We start from the raw sequence: 18583 nt of genomic DNA on the forward strand, positions 1-18583 counted from the left end.
CTCCGCTGACAGCAGCCAATCGGCGCTGGGAGCGCGCGGCGCCCTCTCTCTGTCGTCACCCCCGCACCAGAAGCGCGTCAGGGGGACCGGCTGGTCACGCGGCAGCTCTCCGCCAATCGGCGCGGCCGGAAGCGGCGCGCTCAGCCAATGGGAGAGGCGGGAGCGCGGCGTGGGCGGGGCCGCGGCCGGCGCGCGCGGCGGCGATGATCGAGCAGCAGAAGCGGAAGGTGTCGGGGCCCGGCCCCGCGCCCGCCCCAGGCCCCGCTGCCGGCCCCGCGCCCGCCGCCGACCTCCCGCTCGTCCCCGCGCCGCCCAAGCGGCCCCGCCATGACCTGCCGGGAGCGCCGCCCGCCGGGGCCGCCGGGCAGCCCGCACCCGGGGCCCTGCTGCAGGCGGTACGGGGCGGGGAAAGGGCCTGAGGGGCCGCGGGTGTGGGGAGCGGGAATGGCTGTGAGGGGATGGTGCGGGGCGATGGGAGGAGAAAGCCCCAGGGAGTGAAGGAGGGAGCGTGAAAGGCCCGTGAGGGGAGAGCGGGGCCGGGCCGTTCCCCGGGAGTGGCGCTTGTGCCCCGCAGCAGCAGCCATCGTGTCATCCCTCGGCAAGGAGTGATGGAGAGGGGGGAAACGGGCTGGAGTTGCCCCAGGAGAGGTTGGAGCTGAGGCAGAACTGTTTCCCTGAGAGGGGTGTCACCCCTGTGCCAGGCTGCCCAGGGAGCTGGGGGAGTGCCCAGCCCTGGAGGGATCCCAAAGCCCTGGAGCTGAGGTGCTGAGGGCTGTGGGTCAGTGCTGGGCTGGGCAGGGTGAGGGCAGGGCTGGGACTGCAGCAGCTTCAGGGGCTTTAACAACCAAATGATTCTGTGGCACAGTTTTTGAGGAAAGGCTGCAGGACCTGGGGCTGCTCAGCCTGGAGAAGGCTGAGGGGGATCTCATCAACACTGATCAGCACCTGAAGGGTGGGTGTCAGGAGAATGAGGTGACACTTTTTTTCTGTAGTCACCAGTGACAGGACAAGGGGGAACAGGCACAGGCTGGAACACAAAAAGTTCCTCTTAAACACCAGGAGAAACCCCTTTGGTGCTGAGATGAGGGAGCCCTGGCCCAGGCTGCCCAGGGAGGGTGTGGAGGCTCCTGCTCAGGAGGTTTCCAACCCCACCTGGACACGTTCCTGTGCCCCCTGAGCCAGGAGGACCTGCTTTAGCAGAAGTTGGGCTGGAGCAGCTCTGCAGGGCCCTTCCAACCCCTCTGTGATTCTATGATCTCCTATCTCTTCCCACAGGGTCCACCACGCTGCTCCTCCCTGCAGGCCCCCATCATGCTGCTCTCAGGCCATGAGGGAGAGGTTTACTGCTGCAAGTTCCACCCCAATGGCAACACCTTGGCCTCTGCAGGCTTCGACAGGCTCATCTGTGAGTACCAGACCTGGGCCTCCCCACCACCACTGCCTGGGGCTGGGGCTTGTGTGACTTGTACTGTGATGGGGTTTTATCTCAGCTCTCTGCATGCCATGTCCTGAGCATGAAGGAGGGGAGCAAGGAACTTCTTTCAGCTCCTCTGGCAGGTCACTGGCTTTGCTGGCCCTCAGATGGGGCTGGTAACACGCTGTGTTGGTCACAGCCCTGTGCTCCCAAGGGCTTTGCACAGTTACCATGGGGCTGCCTGTGCCTGCAGCAGTCTGCTGGAAGTGCAATTTTAAATGCTTTGGCTTGTGCTGAGCTGAAGATTGTTGCTCTTCTTAACAGCTTCAGCTTACTCTGACCTCATGAATCAGTTCACATCAGCTGTCTGTCCTTCTGGGACTCACAGGATGCTGCTTTATTGCAATCCATCCTCCTGGCTTGGAGACCAGGGACATGGGTTGCTTTTGTGGACTCCCAGAGAACAGCTCCATCCTCAGCAGGGAGCTGTGTCTGTGCCTCCTGGACTTACCTCTGCCTTCCCTTCCCCCAGTGCTGTGGAATGTCTATGGGGACTGTGATAACTATGCCACGCTGAAGGGACACAGTGGGGCAGTGATGGAGCTGCACTATAACACAGATGGCAGGTAAGATGGGGTGGGGGTGGCTTTAGGCCTCAGGAATGGCTCTGGCTGAAGGAATCTCAAAATCATAGAGAGGGGAAAAGACCTTTATGCTCATCAAATCCAACTGTTCTCAGCACCACCATGGCCACCTCTAACCCCTGGCCCTCAGCCCCACAGATGTGTGGCTCTGGGATCCCTCCAGGGCTGGGCACTCCCCCAGCTCCCTGGGCAGCCTGGCACAGGGGCTGACACCCCTCTCAGGGAATCAGTTCTTCTTCAGCTCTAATCTCAACCTCCCCTGGGGCAGTTTGAGGCTGTTTACCTCTTGTCCTGTTGCTTGTAACTTGGTAGAAGAGACTGACCCAGCCACAGCCTCCTGTCGGGGAGTTGCAGAGAGCAAGAAGTTCTCCCCTCAGCCTCCTCCTCTCCAGGCTGAGCACCTCCATTCTCTCCTCTGAGTCTCTCAGGGCACCTCACTACCCCTGCTCAGTCCCCACATGATGAGTGCTTGCAGTGTGGCTTTCCCAGATAGGGATGGTGTCTGACTGAGATTAAGAAACAGAAATCAGAGCCACCTGTGACCCACCAATGATCTGGATTTCAGTGGAGATGAAGAGAGGAAAGTGAGTGTTGGTCACCTGGGAGACACTGAGGAGGGCAAGAAAACAAATGAGACACTTGCTCATGGAAAAGGCCATTCCCCTGTTGCATCTGAGGTATTGCCATGGGGCTTTCCCTCCCATGCTCATCCCAAAGAGTCTCTGAGGAGGTGGAAAACTAATCTATATGTGTCTTGACTTGGGGTTATGGGCAGTGCCTGCAGTGTCCTAGTCAGCCTCCTCTGAAACTCCTTTACTTTGGCATATGGGGCAGAATCTTCCCCCTGGCTTATTCCTACTGAACAATTCCAGCTTTAATGAGAGCACTTGATAATAAGAGGAGAGAGAAGAGAAATGCTTCTGAAATTGAGAGCCTGGTGGTGATTCTTCTCTGCAGCATGCTCTTCTCAGCATCCACAGACAAAACTGTGGCTGTGTGGGACAGTGAGACTGGAGAGAGAGTGAAGAGGCTGAAGGGCCACACCTCGTTTGTTAACTCCTGTTACCCAGCAAGGAGAGGACCTCAGCTGGTCTGTACAGGCAGTGATGATGGGACAGTGAAGGTCAGTATGTTGTGGAGGGAGATGGTTGGGAATGGAAGTAAGAATCATAGAATGCCTGAAGGGTGGGGGCTGGAAGGGCCCTGCAGAGCTGCTCCAGCCTCTGCTAAAGCAGATTCCCCTGGCTCAGGGGCACAGGAACATGCCCAGGTGGGTTTGGGAACCTCCTGAGAAGGAGCCTCCACACCCTCCCTGGGCAGCCTGGGCCAGGGCTCCCTCAGCTCAGCACCAAAGGACTTTCTCCTCCTGTGCCAGCAACAGGAGCTTGTGCCAGTTACCCCTTGTTCTGACACTGAGCACCACAGATAAGTGTTCCACCCCATCCTCCTGACAGCCACCCTTTAGGTGCTGATCAGTGTTGCTGAAGTCCCTCCTCAGTTGTCCCTTCTCCAGACTGAACAGCCCCAGGTCCCACAGCCTTTCCTCATAAGGAAGATGCTCCAGTGCCCTGATCATCTTTGTGGCCCTGCACTGGCCTCTCTCCAGCAGTTCCCTGTCCCTCCCTCAGGGAAGGCTGAAGGACAGTGACACAGACTGAGCCATGCAGCCATCAGGAAAATCCCTGTCCCTCTCTAGCTGGAGAGCCCAGAACTGCCACAGGACTCCAGATGAGGCCTCAGGAGGGCAGAGCAGAGGGGAAGCAGAACCTCCCTGGCCCTGCTGCCCACACTCTTGCTGCCCCCAGGCTGCCATTGGCCTCTTGCCCACGAGGGCACGTTGCTGCTCATGGTCAGTTTATTCTCAGCCAGCACTGCCAGGTCTCTCTCTGCAGAGCTGCTCTCCAGCAGGTCACCCGCAGCCTGTGCTGCTGCAGGGGGTTGTTCCTCCCCAACTGCAGGACTCTGCCCTTGCCCTGGTTGAACCTCAGCAGGTTTCTCTGTGCCCAACTCTCCAGCCACTCAAGATCTCAGGATCTTTGAAAGAGTTTTTGGAATCTTCCCATTTAAGTGGGCAAACCTCAGCCTTTCCTTGCTCTTGTAATTGAATAGTCACTGTAGTTGCAGAAATAAATTGCAATACAATGTGGCTGCTCCTCTCTTTCTGTAATCCTGGGGGTGAGGACAAAGCAGGTTCAGCTGCTCAGTTGGACTTTTTACCCTAAACTGCGTTAAGGAAGCATGAGAAAGGCAAGGCCTGGCTGCCAATGCCCAACCCCAGCCTTTCTTTCCCCTCCACACTCCTGTGCCCCAACCACACCAGACTCTTTCCATGTTTGTAGAGCTCTGAGGCCTAACAGAAGGAACCTGAGCAGAGCAGGCTCAATCTTTGCCAAGTACCTGTCATTAACATCATTAACTGTCTCTGTGCAGCTGTTAACAACTGCCCTGTCTTTTTCAGCTGTGGGATATCAGGAAGAAAGCTGCTGTGCAGACATTTCAAAACACCTACCAGGTCCTGGCTGTAACTTTCAATGACACCAGTGATCAGATCATATCTGGAGGCATTGACAATGATATTAAGGTAAGAATCATGTTACCTGTGCCTTTCCCCTTCCCCCCCCCCTTGTGCCTTTTCTCCCCCGCCCTTGTGCCTTTTTCCCCCCCCCTGCACATTTCCACCCCCTGCTTTTCTCAGGGACAAATGCAGCAGCCTGCTGGTTAATTTGACAGTCACAAGAACCAAGCAGCTCCCCCTTGCTGTTGACACAGGGCCAATAAATGCTGAGGGAGGTGTTGCAGGGCTGTGTGTGCCCTGTGACAGCCTGGGCAGCCCTGGCATTCCTGGCCAGACAGCCTAGCACTGCTGGCAGCCTATCCCATGTGCTGCCTTTCCTGGCAGCCTGTACCCATCTCACAGCCTCTAGAGCCATAGATGAGGTAAACTAAAGAAAATGTGGTGACACATCTCCAACCCTCTGCCCTCTGCCCCAGTTTGCAACGTACTTTTGTCACCTGCTAGTGTGGAAAGTTCTTATTTAAGAGCAAGCTCAGGGTTTCATTCAGCTGCTCACTGAGATTTTCCTGATGGCTGCATGGTTCAGTCTGTGTCACTGTCCTTCAGCCTTCCCTGAGGGGGGGACAGGGAAGTGCTGGAGAGAGGCCAGTGCAGGGCCACCAAGATGCTGAGGGGACTGGAGCATCTTCCTTGTGAGGAAAGGCTGTGGGACCTGGGGCTGTTCAGTCTGGAGGAGACTGAGGGGGGAGCTCATTAATATTGACCAATATCTCACTGGTGGGTGTCAGGAGCTTGGGGCAGCACTTTTTTTCCTGTTGTATCCAGTGACAGGACAAGGGGTGATGGAAAGAAGCTGGAACACAAATGTTCCATTGGAACATGAGGAGAAAGTCCTTTGGTGCTGAGCTGAGGGAGCCCTGGCCCAGGCTGCCCAGGGAGGGTGTGGAGGCTCCTTCTCAGGAGGTTTCCAACCCCACCTGGACACGTTCCTGTGCCCCCTGAGCCAGGGGAACCTGCTGTAGCAGAGGCTGGATGAGCTCTGCAGGGCCCTTCCAGCCCCCACCATGCTGGGATTCAGTGTGGGGAACATGTGCTTGTCAGAGCCATTGGAAGTTGAATCCCTTCCAACTGCCCTTCCTTGAGAAAGAACAGCATGGCATTTGTGGGACTGGGCATCAGTCAGGGAGAGCTGGGGGAGCTGTAGACAGACAGAGAGGGATTCCTGCATGTGTGGGGCTGCTGACATTTATCTTTGCTTAATGGTAGGTTAGATGTGGGTTGAATTAACCCACTTCTTAACCCTCCAAGTTACCACCTTAGGTTAGGGAGGCTTTTAAGGGACCAATTCCCTTTTCCCTGCACCACCAAGATTCTGCCCTTGAACTTGAACCACTCGGCTCTCACCAACTGCAATCAAAAAGTGATGGCACCAGCTGGCTGAGCAGTACCTGTGTGAAACACTTTGGAGACAGCAATTGCAACAGTCTTTGGGGGTTTTTTTTGGTTAAACCTCAGTGTTTTGTGTCTGGAAGGTTTGGGACCTGCGCCAGAACAAGCTCACCTACACCATGCGAGGCCACGCGGACTCGGTGACGGGGCTCAGCCTGAGTTCAGAGGGCTCCTACCTGCTCTCCAATGCCATGGACAACACAGGTATGTCACAGGATCACACAGGCTGGAAGGGACCTGCAAAGCTCATCCAGTGCAACCCCCTGCCAGAGTAGCACCACCTAGAGTAGGGCACACAGGGACTCATCCAGCTGGGTTGGAATGTGTCCAGAGAAGGAGCCTCCACAGCCCATCTGGGCAGCCCCTGCCAGTGCTCCCTCACCTCAACAGGGAAGAAATCCTTCCTCTGTGTCTCTTTGGAACCTCTTCTGTTCCAGCTTGTGCCTGTCATTGGCCATCACTGAGAAGAGCCTGTCCCACCTGATGGGAGAACACAGAGCTGGAGGAAGGAACAGCTTCAATTTGACATAGATAAAACAAGAGCCAGGTGTGAGGATGAGCTGAAGGGAGTTGGGCTCTGGAGATAAAGCTCCACTGGTGCTGGTTGTGTCCTTCACTGCCAGGGACCAGCTGCATCAGGAGGGTTTGTCAGCCCTCCCAAAGGGCACTGAAGGCATGGGCTGTGTATGGCACAAGTTATTTGTGCAGACAGTTGAGCACGAGCTCGGTCTGGCTCTCTGTCAGGGCAGTTTGGCTGTGTCCCCACAGCAGGGAAGGACAGCAGCATGTCCAAACTGCCTGTCTCCTGTGTGAGGCTGCTCAGTGAAGCTGACCCAATGAGACCCTGTGACTGCAGAGTGTGTGAGAATAGAGCAAATGCTCATGGCAGGAGGTGGTGACTCGTTTGTGTGCTGCTTGTGTTGGCTTTTTTGCCTCCTGTGGGCAGTGGTCTCTGTGTGCATTTGACCTTTCACATCAAAGCTCTCTGCAAGGGAAAGCTGTTGGTTTCCTTTTCCTCCTGGGGAAACCAACCACCCCTCCCACTCTATCATCCTATGAGGAGAGCAAGGAGCATGACTTTGCTCATTAGCAGCATCTCTTAAGCAAAAGGAAGGCTTCCAGAAGCTGCCCTTGCCCCCTCTGCCACCTCCAGCTAATTGCTGTCAGCTCTCTGTTGCAGTTCGCATCTGGGACGTGAGACCCTTTGCCCCCAAGGAGAGATGTGTCAAGATTTTCCAGGGCAATGTCCATAACTTTGAAAAGGTGAGTGTGCTGCAGACAGAACCAGCACTCTTTGTAAAGTCTGCCTTTCACTCTTCCCTTTCCTGGAAATGATGGGCTGGGTTTTTTTCCCAGTTGGAGTTGAAACCAGAAAAGGCTTTAACAACCCAGAGATGTGATGCACAAAGTGGGATTCCAATTAAAGCCACAGTAACTGGATTTCTTTGCTTGATTCAAGCTTTAATTAGCTGTGAATTGAGTCTTTTCTCTGTTTACTGTCTACTTGGTGTAAAATAACCAGGCACTGGATGTCTCCAGCAATACAAATCTGTAATTGCCACCTCCTCTACTGCAGGGAGGTCATTGCAGGGCTGCTTCTCATATTGGAAAGGCTTGTGGTGGTTTTAATTGTAGCAGAAAGGGAAAACTTAAACCTTCCTTTGGCAATAGATGTGTGCACTCTCTTTGCTTTTAGAATCTTCTGAGGTGCTCTTGGTCTCCAGATGGGAGTAAAATTGCCGGGGGATCAGCTGACAGGTGAGTTGTCTCAGCATCCCTGTTACCAGCAACCCAGGGTTGTTTTACAGGCACTTCTGGAAGGAGCTGGGTCCTGATGGAAAGACCCAGAGTTGTGTGTAGAGGTGGGAAAGGTCAGGAGGCTCAGAGGAGACCTCATCACTCTTTACAGCCACCTGAAAGTAGGTTTTAGTGAGATGTGGGTTGGTCTCTTCTCCCAAGTAACCAGGGATAGGACAAGAGGAAAGGGGCTGGAGTTGCCCCAGGGGAGGTTGAGGCTGGAGCTGAGGCAGAACTGTTTCCCTGAGAGGGGTGTGAGCCCCTGTGCCAGACTGCCCAGGGAGCTGGGGGAGTGCCCAGCCCTGGAGGGATCCCAAAGCCCTGGAGCTGAGGTGCTGAGGGCTGTGGGTCAGTGCTGGGCTGGGCAGGGTGAGGGGAGGGCTGGGACTGCAGCAGCTTTAGGGGCTTTAACAACTGCAACAATTCTGTGATTGTAAATGTGTGTGGTGTGGGAGTTATGCTGGTAAGGCCCACAAATAGCAGTGAAGTTGCTGCATGGTGGCTTGCAGGAGGCACCAGTGGTGTTCCAAGGATCATTCTTGATCCTTTAATTAATGAGTAAGAAGAAATAAAGACCTGACTGCATTTGCACAGATTGGGCTTTTCAGTGAGGTATTTTATGCAAAACTCTGCAACTGAGGGGCCAAACAGGTGGAAGGAGGAAGCCAGTGAATGGTAAGAGGCAGACACTGAAGGTCACTGTCAAGGAGACCAACCTGCACTGGAGCAAATCCAGACACAGTCTGAGTGCCACTGAGACAGGAATTCCTGCAGGCTGCATTCCAGGACGTGCAGCAGCAGTAATGAGCAAATGAATGAGCTTCTGATAGAGGATAAGGGAGAATTTGAGCTCTCACTGTTCAGATATGGTGGGGCCAGCTGTCCCAGCGAGGGGCTGGGACATGGCTCTCCTTGGCAGTGCTGCTGGCAGCAGTGGCAGTGCCCATGGGAGAAGGGGAGGCTGTCAGGACAGCTCACTGAGGCTGTGGCTCAGCCCTGCAGTGGCTGCAAGTCCTGGGCCATGCTGGTGGTTCTGGTGGTTCCAGCCCAGGCAGCAACTCACCTTCCCCACACCTCCTGTGTGAGGAGTGGAATCAGAAAAGCAAAACTGCTCCAGGGCTGTGTTTTGGGTTGATGCTGAAGAGAATGCTGACACACAGGGATGGTTGGTCATTGCTGAGCAGGGCTGCAGCATCAAGGCCCTTTCTGCTCCTCAGCCTGTCCCAGCAGTGAGTGGAGTGGGGCTGGGGGGAGGCTGGGGGTGCACAAGGAGCTGGGAGGGATTGTGGCCAGCACAGCTGACCCACACTAGCCACAGGCTCTTCCATCCCACAGGAGTCATGCCCAGTGCAGGAACTGGGGCTGGTGGGGAGGGGGGATGGCTGCTGGGGCATCAATGGAGGGAGCAATGGCACTGGGCAGCACTTGGCTTGTGTTGGGGTTTGTTTCTCTTCATTACTGTTGTTATACTTTATTCTTCTCACTGTTACCATGTCTCAGTTCAGTTTAGTTGTGATACTTGTTCTTCCCTTCAGCCATGAGCTTTGCTTTCCCCATTCCCCTCCCCATGCACAGGAGCTGTGGGGAGGGCAGTGGGTGAGGGGCTGCCTGGGGCTCGTTGCTGTCTGGGCTGGAGCCACAACACTTACTTTGCATGAGTGTAATGCAGTAGGTTAGAATCACAGAATCATTTGGGTTGGCAAAGCCCTTGGAGATCCTGCAGTCCCAGCCCTGCCCTCACCCTGTCCAGCCCAGCACTAACCCCTGGCCCTCAGCACCTCAGCTCCAGGGCTTTGGGATCCCTCCAGGGCTGGGCACTGCCCCAGCTCCCTGGGCAGCCTGGCACAGGGGCTGACACCCCTCTCAGGGAAACAGTTCTGTCTCAGCTCCAATCTCAACCTCCCCTGGGGCAACTCCAGCCCCTTTGCTCATGTCTTCTTGCTCATTACTGGAGAGAAGAGATGTATCTCCACCTCAGTACAACTCCCTGTCAGGTAGTGATCATGTCTCCTCTCAGCCTCCTCTAGGCTAAACATCCCCAGCTCCCTCAGCTGCTCATCAGAAGACTTGTTCTCTAGACCCTTTACTTTGATTTTACACATGTTTCCTGGGCTGTCCCCCCTGCCTTCACCTTCTACAGTCCCCTGTACATAGCTGTAGTGATGCCTCTGGGGTGTGTGGGCAGCAGAGCTGCTCCTCACACCAAGCCTGGCCAACTGCTGCCCTGCTGCTTCCCCTTTCTGCCCTGGCAGGTTTCAGTTTAGCTGCCAATCACCTCCCTAAAGAGCAAAACGAGAAGCAGGCTGTGTGTAACAGTACTGGCAGCTTTCCCCAGCCACTGATTGTTTTGCAGAGCTGTGAACCTTGTGACAAATGCCATTTCCTATGGTGAGGCTGTTGGGAGGGAGGGCTGCAGCCTTCCTGTGCAGATGGGGTGCAGCATCACCTTGCCTGGCTTCTGGGATGGCACTTGGGGCTCTTCTCATTCTTGTGTGTTAAAAAACATCACTCACTCCTATCAGAAGTGGGTCAAAGCATCTCCTAGGTGCACCTCATGGAGGCTGCAGTCAACACCCATGAGTACTGAGTGATGGGACATGAGGAAAGGGGCTGCAGTTGCCCCAGGGCAGGTTGAGGCTGGAGCTGAGGCAGAACTGTTTCCCTGAGAGGGGTGTCAGCCCCTGTGCCAGGCTGCCCAGGGAGCTGGGGCAGTGCCCAGCCCTGGAGGGATCCCAAAGCCCTGGAGCTGAGGTGCTGAGGGCTGTGGGTCAGTGCTGGGCTGGGCAGGGTGAGGGCAGGGCTGGGACTGCAGCAGCTTCAGGGGCTTTGCCAACCCAAATGGTTCTGTGAGGGCCAAGCAGTGATCTCAGGCACAGTGTGATTTACAAGGCACCATTTTCTGCACTCTCTGAGCCCATTTGTAAGAATAATCAGAAAGCTGATCTGTGGCTGGTGCCAGCAGGTTCTCTCTGACCTCTGCCTGAGGGATCAGGGTGGCTCCTGTGCTGCCCTTCAGCCAAGGTGCCCTCAGGCAGCCCTGGGGCCTAAGGGAGGTTAATCAGAGGACTCTGCAATCTGATCAGCCCCCTGGTAAGTGCTGGGAGGTGGATTCTGACTTTAATGGCACGACAGGAGGAAACTCCTATGTAAAGCTGTTGCCTGTGAGGGATTACCATGTAGCAGAGACTGGGGGAGCACCTGGGCTCCTCCTCACTGCCTGCCAGCCAGCCTAAACCAAAGGGCAGTGCCCTGCTGGGCTTGTGAGGTGTTTGTGGGTCTGAGAACCCTCCTCACCACTCCCAACAGGAACTCCCTCCATTCCCCTCCTGTGCTGCTGCTGTAGTGATGGTCTCTCCTTGTCTCACACTTTGCAATCCCTCTCTGTGCCCTGAGGGGTGGAATGATGCTGCTGGGCTGTGATGGCAGAGGCTTTTGACACTGAAATGACATGTGAGCTCCTACCTGCTGAGCCTCCTGCTCTTCTGGACTTGGCAGTGCAGTGGTGTGCTCCTGAGCAGCTCAGTGTTGATCCACACAGGGAGCTGCATCTGAGCTCAGGTGGGGAACCACTGCAGGAACAAAGCTGGTGGTGTGTGGGGACAGCTGCTTTCCCTCCTCAAGTGCCTGCACTCACAAGGACTCTCTTGTAGGTTTGTCTACGTGTGGGACACCACATCCAGGAGGATTCTGTACAAGCTGCCAGGCCATGCTGGGTCAGTCAATGAGCTGGCTTTCCATCCAGAGGAACCCATTAGTAAGTCCTCTTCACCTCCAGTTGGCTGAGGAAAGAGTTTAGGGCTGGCTGAACTGCTGGTCCTTTGGAAAACAACCCCATAAATGCCCAGAAGTATCAGACAAACGTTGGGGTTGACAAGAGATGGGCTGAGTGTGCTTTGGGGTCCTGGACTGTGCTTCTGTGGCCTGCCCAGGGTAGCTGGTGGTCACCTGTGGGTGGACATGAGCCCTGAGGCTTGGCTGCTGCTGCCAGGGGCTTGTCCAGGCTTCCCAAGGGCTGTGCATGAAGGTTTTGGATACTGAGGAGTGTAACAATCCATTTGGGGATGGCAGGAGGATAACAGTCACCTGGGAGTGCCTGGAGACCAGCATCTCTCCAGCCTGGGGGGTCTTCACTGGCCCCAAAGCTGCAGGAAGCACAGAAAGCTCTTTGTGCAGGGGGTTTGTCCCTGTTCTGGAGGTGTCTGGCACATGGCACCACATTCCAGCACTGGGGGTGAGACAATGCTGGTGAGAGCTTTGTCACAGCCTTTTGAACCACCCTGCATGAGCTGGGAGGAGGTTTTGTACCAGTTTCTTGGTTCTGTGTGTGGCCTGGGCAGGACCACAGGGTGCTGTTTGTTTCCATGGAAACATTGTCAGTGTGGGCCAGGTCACCAGGATGCTCCAGCCAAAAACTGACAGGAGTCAGCCCTGAAGTGAAGCCAAGAGCTCAGTTGTGCTGAGGATGAGGATCTCTGCAGCAGGGTACTGCCTTATGGGGTTGTGCCTGGGTTATTCATTGCCCTGTCTTCAGTGGAGACTCTGCTAGAAGAGCAGAGTGACCTCTCCTCTGTGGTGTGGAGCAGGTTGTTGGCAGCTGTGTTCTGGGGAATCAATCACTCAGCTTAAAGTAAAAACAAAAGCCCATGCAGGTGTTGCATGTGAGTTGTGCAGCTCATTTCTGCTCACCTCTGGGAATGGTAATGGGGCTGCACCTGCTCCATGATGCTCTTCTACATGGGAGGGTGCAGAGGCAGCAAAGTGACAGACAGCAGCCTGCAGCTTCAGGCAGAAATCCCCCAGATCTCTCCTGGACTCTCCAGGCTGGGGCAGAGGGGCTGGAAACTGCTGCAGGGAAAGGGCCTGGGGGGGCTGGTGTCAGTGGCTGAACAGGAGCCAGCAGCGTGCCCAGGGGGGCAAGAAGGCCAAGGGCAGCCTGGCTGGGCTCAGCAGTGGGGTGGCAGCAGGAGCAGGGCAGGGATTGTCCCCTGTGCTGGGCCCTGGGGAGGCTGCAGCTCCAGGGCTGTGTCAGTGCTGGGCCCCTCACTCACTGCCACAGGGACACTGAGGGGCTGCAGCGTGGCCAGAGCCGGGCACAGAGCTGGGGAAGGGGCTGGAGCACAAGGGGCTGGGGAGGGGCTGAGGGAATGGGGGTGTTGAGCCTGGAGAAGAGGAGGCTGAGGGCAGCCAGCAGCACTCTCTGACACTCCCTGACAGGAGGCTGCAGGGAGCTGGGGGTCAGGCTCTGCTCCCAGTAACAAGGGACAGGACAAGAGGAAAGGGGCTGCAGTTGCCCCAGGGGAGACTGAGATTGGATATTAGGGAGATCTCTCCCCTGTTGTTAGAGGCTGCCCAGGGAGCTGGGGAGTTGCCATCCCTGGAGGTGCTGAGGGCCATGGGTTGGTGGTTAGTGCTGGGTTAGGGATTAGAGTCAATGAGTCTTTCCAACCTAACCGAGTGTATGGAGCCGCTGTCAGTGCCAAGAGCAGCGCTTTGGGGTCATTCTTTTGCCTCCTGTGTCTTGGCTCTCCTGAAGAGCCTCGTCTGAGGGTTCAGGGCTGTGTTGCAGTTGGGTGCCAGCTGCAGTTTGCCCGTTGTGACCGAGTCCCGTCCCGGGGCGCTTTCCCGGCCAGCCTGTGCCCTCTAGTGGCTGCGCTCCCCATGGCAGGGCCCCGGGCTGCAACCTGAACCCTCCTGCACTGCCAGCGCCTCTTGGGCATGCCTGAGAGCTGCACCAGCCCCTGCAGGCACCTCTCTAGCGTTTTGATGCTTAGAGCTGGCAGGCAGCAGGGTGTTAGACCTGCCTTGGGACAAGGGAGGGATCCCAAAGCCGTGGGGCTGAGGTGCTGAGGGCTGTGGGTCAGTGCTGGGCTGGGCAGGGTGAGGGCAGGGCTGGGACTGCAGCAGCTTCAAGGGCTTTGCCAACCCAAATGGTTCTGTGGCACAGTTTTTGAGGAAAGGCTGCAGGACCTGGGGCTGCTCAGCCTGGAGAAGGCTGAGGGGGGATCTCATCAACACTGCACAGTGCAGCTGAAGGTGTTGAGAGGATGGGGCAGCACTGTGTGGTGCCCAGTGCCAGGACAAGGGGTGATGGCCATGAGGTAGAACACAAACAGTTCCCCTGGCACAGGAGGAGCAAGTCCTTTGGTGCTGAGGTGAGGGAGCCCTGGCCCAGGCTGCCCAGGGAGGGTGTGGAGGCTCCTGCTCAGGAGGTTTCCAACCCCACCTGGACACGTTCCTGTGCCCCCTGAGCCAGGGGAAGCTGCTGTAGCAGGGGGTTGGGGCTGGATGAGCTCTGCAGGGCCCTTCCTTCCAGCCCCCACCACTCTGGGATTCTGGGATATTGGAGGTCTCAAACTGTTGTGTTTAACTTTCATCTTTCTCTCTCTCCCTCTCAGTTCTCTCTGCATCCAGCGACAAAAGACTGTACATGGGGGAGATCCAGTGAAGCTGAGGGGGAGCTGGTGGGATTCCTGCCCTCAGGATCCTCAGGATGTGCCCTCCAGGAGTTGGACCAACTGTCTTCTCCCCACTGCCAGCCCCCCTCATGCCTGTGGCAGTGGCAGAGCCTTGGAGCAGCTCCCTGTGCCAAAGCCTCTCTTGCAGGCTCTCCTGGCTGTGTGCTCTCCCTGTACACATCATTTTCCACCTCTCCCCTTCTTTGGGGAGGAAGGGGAATTTGGAATTGAAAGGAATTTGCTTCTGGCTGTCACAGGTATTAAACCCTTCCCCAGATCACTTGAAATTGGTAGCATTTGGTTAAAGTCCACATGTGGTTTGTATGTTCCCTGCCTGGTTTGTCTTTTTTATACATGGCCCAGCCTCAATAGATGCCTTTTTACAAGAACTGTGTGGATTGGGGTTCTTGCTCTGTTTTCTTTCCTATTGTACAACAGTGAATCAGGGCCCTCACTTGTATGTAACCCAGGGAAACCATAGGAGTGAACTTCATAAAGTCATGCACTGGTTTGGGGTGGAAGGGACCCTAAAGCTCATCCTTCTCCAGGCCCCTGCCATGGGCAGGGACAACTTCCACCAGCCCAGGTTGCTCACAGCCCCATCCAGCCTGGCCTTGGGCACTTCCAGGGATGGGGCAGCCACATCTGCTCTGGGTGACCTGTGCCAGGTCCTCACCAGCCTCACAGGGGAGAACTTCCTAGGATCTAAATGCAGCCTCTTTCAGTTTGGAGCCATCACTTGTTTTCTCACTCCAGGCCAGTGTAAAAGCCCCTCTCCAGCTTTCTCATTGGCTCCTTTAGGCTCTGGAGGCTGCTGCAAGCTCTCCCTGGAGCTTTCTCTTCTCCAGGCTGAACAAGCCCAACTCTCTCAGCCTGTTTCCATAGAAGGGCTCCAACCCTTGGATCACCTTTATGGCCTCCTCCAAACCCACTCCAACAGCTCCATGTCCTGATGCAGGAGTCCCCAGAGCTGGATGCAGAACTGCAGGTGAGGTGTCACAAGAGCAAAGTCAAGGTGCAGAATCCCCTCCCTCAGCCTGCTGCCCACACTGCTGTGCATGCAGCCAGGGGTACAGTTGCCTTTCTGGACTGGAATGCACAGTGCTGCCTCACACTCACTTTTCCTCCATCAGTAACCCCTCCACAGGGCTGCCCTCAGTCCCCCCATCACCCAGCCTGTGTTTGTGCTTGCTCTGACCCTGCACTGTGCAGTGTTGGCTGGTGTCTGACCAGTTTGAATCTGCTGCAGCTGCCAGGTGTGAAGAGCTGAGGCAGTGAGTGTAGGAAGCACAGAGTGCCCCTGAGAGCATTTCTTGTCATAGAGTCACAGAATCATTTGGGTTGGAGAAGCCCTTGAAGCTGCTGCAGTCTCAGCCCTGCCCTCACTCTGCCCAGCCCAGCACTAACCCCTGGCCCTCAGCACCTCAGCTCTAAGGCTTTGGGATCCCTCCAGGGCTGGGCACTGCCCCAGCTCCCTGGGCAGCCTGGCACAGGGGCTGACACCCCTCTCAGGGAAACAGTTCTGCCTCAGCTCCAACCTCAACCTCCCCTGGGGCAGCTTGAGACTGTTTCCTCCTATTTCTCTTCCCTCTTATTTGATGAACTGCAATGATTCTGTGGTTCACTCACCACCACAGGCATGTGCACAGCCATGGCTGCTCCCCACATGTACCCACACACTGCCAAGGCTGCCACTGCCACCATGCCCCACACTGGGGCAAAGTGGGGCTGAGGAGCCCCAGGAGCTGCACTTCCCCCAGTTCCTGGCTGCTGCCAGCTGCACCCAGGCAATGGCAGGTCTCAGTTGGCTCCCAGCCCATGCCAGAGCTGTGCCAGCTCTGGGGCAGCACAGCACCAAACCATAAGAGGCATAATCCCAGCACAGAGAAAATTGTTTTCTTAAACAGGTTTATTCCTCCAAGGGAGGTATTTGCTTGAGAGATCTCTGCTCTAAATTAAATCTTTCCTGGGATCCAGATGAAAAGCCTCTGAGCAATCGAGCTGCTGGGGGGGCTGTGGCTGCTCCCCAGCCTTGCAGTGGGCACTGGGAGGGCTGGCAGTGACCTTTGACATGACTCTGTGTGGCTTTCCCCATCCCTGTCCTTAGCCCCATCCATGTCATAGAATCATGGAATCCCTGAATAGTGGGAGTAGGAAAGGCCCTGCAGAGCTCATCCAGCCCCTGCTCAAGCAGATTCCCCTGGCTCAGGGGCACAGGAATGTGTCCAGGTGGGGTTGGAAACCTCCTGATAAGGAGCCTCCACACCCTCCCTGGGCAGCCTGGGCCAGGGCTCCCTCACCTCAGCACCAAAGGACTTGCTCCTTGTGTTTAAGTGGAGCTTTTTATGTCCCAGCTTATGTCCATTACCCCTTGTCCTGTCCCTGGGCACCACACAACAAAGCCTGGTCACATCCTACTGACACCCACCCTTCAGGTGCTGATCAGTGCTGCTGAGATGCCCCTGAGCTCAGGCTTCTCTTCCCCAGGCTGAACAGCCCCAGGTCCTGCAGCCTTTCCTCCTCACACACATGTTCCAGCCCCTCAGCATCTTGGTGTCCCTGCACTGGCCTCTCTCCAGCAGTTCCCTGTCTCTCTGGAGCTGGGGAGCCCAGAGCTGGCCCCAGGACTCCAGATGAGGCCTCAGCAGGGCAGAGCAGAGGGGCAGCAGAACCTCCCTTGCCCTGCTGCCCACACTCTGGATGCCCCCAGGCTGCCATTGGCCTTGCCCACGAGGCCACGTTGCTGGCTCAGGTTTCTTTGCTGCCCACCAGCACTCCCAGGTCTCTCCTGGAGCTGCTCCCCAGCAGGTCACCCCTCCATTGTGATGATGCTGGGAAGCTGTGACCCAGGATGAAGGCTGATGTACCCAGAACACCCCAGGATGGTGCAGTGAGCTGGATCCTGAGCTGGGTGCTGGTGGGCACAACAGGGGCATCACTGTGGCTCAGCCCTGGCCCTGACTCTCCCTCTCATTCCCTCCTTGTCTTTCCTCCAGTGCTTTTCCCACCTTTCCCCAGTGCTGCTCCAAAGCTCCTAATGAATTCTGATCGTTACAATAAGCAAATGATAATGTCTATAAAAGAATGGAAAACAATTATTTGCTCTGGTGGGGGATTAGATGATGTTTAGTCTCTATTTAATGGGAAACTAATTAAATTACATGAGCAAATGAATGGAAATTTGGCTGTTAATTATGAATTTGGTGAGCTACAGAGGCTCAGGGATGATGGATTCAGCAATGTGCTGCACTCCTCAGGAGGATCTGAGATGAGATGACAGCTGAGGAAGAAGGAGATGAATGCAGTTCCATTTCTGTATCGATTCACTAGCAGCCTGTCTGAGCAGCCACCCAGTCACAGGCAGCTGATGGGGGCTGCTGATGCTCAAACGAGGGGAAGGTTGGTTAAATAGGTGGGGTGGTTATTGCTGGAGGTGGCTGGGGAGGGTGGGTTGGGTTGCTCTGCTCTGGTGTGACCCTTCCTGCCTTCCCTGGGCTGTTTAATGTCTTTAGCGATCATTTGGATGAGATCGAGGGCACCCTCAGTCACTTGGCTGATGACACCAAGCTGGGTGGGAGTGTAGATCTGCTGAAGGGAGGAAGGGTCTGCAGAGGGGCCTGGCCAGGCTGGAGCCATGGGCTGAGGGCAATGGGATGAGGCTCAACAAGGGCAAGGGCCAGATCCTGCCCTTGGGCCACCCCAAGGCCAGGCAGCTCCAGGCTGGGGCAGAGGGGCTGGAAACTGCTGCAGGGAAAGGGCCTGGGGGGGCTGGTGCCAGGGGCTGAACAGGAGCCAGCAGCGTGCCCAGGGGGGCAAGAAGGCCAAGGACAGCCTGGCTGGGCTCAGCAGTGGGGTGGCAGCAGGAGCAGGGCAGGGATTGTCCCCTGTGCTGAGCCCTGGGGAGGCTGCAGCTCCAGGGCTGTGTCAGTGCTGGGCCCCTCACTCACTGCCACAGGGACACTGAGGGGCTGCAGCGTGGCCAGAGCCGGGCACAGAGCTGGGGAAGGGGCTGGAGCACAAGGGGCTGGGGAGGGGCTGAGGGAATGGGGGTGTTGAGCCTGGAGAAGAGGAGGCTGAGGGCAGCCAGCAGCACTCTCTGACACTCCCTGACAGGAGGCTGCAGGGAGCTGGGGGTTGGTCTTTTCTGTCAGGTAATAGGACAGGAGAAAATAGGCTCAAGTTTCCCCAGGGGAGGTTGAGGTTGGAGCTGAGGCAGAACTGTTTCCCTGAGAGGGGTGTCACCCCTGTGCCAGGCTGCCCAGGGAGCTGGGGCAGTGCCCAGCCCTGGAGGGATCCCAGAGCCCTGGAG

At 56.3% G+C, this 18583-nt stretch overlaps 1 protein-coding gene across 1 annotated transcript; it reads left to right on the forward strand.

Moving 5' to 3' along the window:
• The first annotated feature begins 203 nt into the window (after window positions 1-203).
• SNRNP40 (small nuclear ribonucleoprotein U5 subunit 40) lies at window positions 204-14663 on the forward strand. Its single transcript, XM_062014454.1, has 10 exons — window positions 204-395; window positions 1276-1405; window positions 1947-2040; window positions 3016-3181; window positions 4517-4639; window positions 6106-6226; window positions 7203-7285; window positions 7719-7780; window positions 11470-11573; window positions 14215-14663. Exons 1-10 carry the CDS (start codon window positions 204-206, stop codon window positions 14262-14264), a joined length of 1125 nt encoding a protein of 374 aa, XP_061870438.1. The 3' UTR covers window positions 14265-14663.
• Window positions 14664-18583: the final 3920 nt, after the last annotated feature.

The sequence above is a fragment of the Colius striatus genome, chromosome 24 (genome assembly GCF_028858725.1).
Source record: "Colius striatus isolate bColStr4 chromosome 24, bColStr4.1.hap1, whole genome shotgun sequence".
Classification (NCBI taxonomy): Eukaryota; Metazoa; Chordata; class Aves; order Coliiformes; family Coliidae; genus Colius; species Colius striatus.

Excerpts from the sequence above, each read along its gene's own strand:
- SNRNP40 (XM_062014454.1), top strand. The coding sequence starts at position 204 with ATGATCGAGCAGCAGAAGCGGAAGGTGTCGGGGCCCGGCCCCGCGCCC. Across the intron at positions 3,182-4,516 it reads GTGATGATGGGACAGTGAAG|CTGTGGGATATCAGGAAGAA; the intron begins GTCAGTATGTTG and ends TGTCTTTTTCAG. Across the intron at positions 6,227-7,202 it reads CAATGCCATGGACAACACAG|TTCGCATCTGGGACGTGAGA; the intron begins GTATGTCACAGG and ends TCTCTGTTGCAG.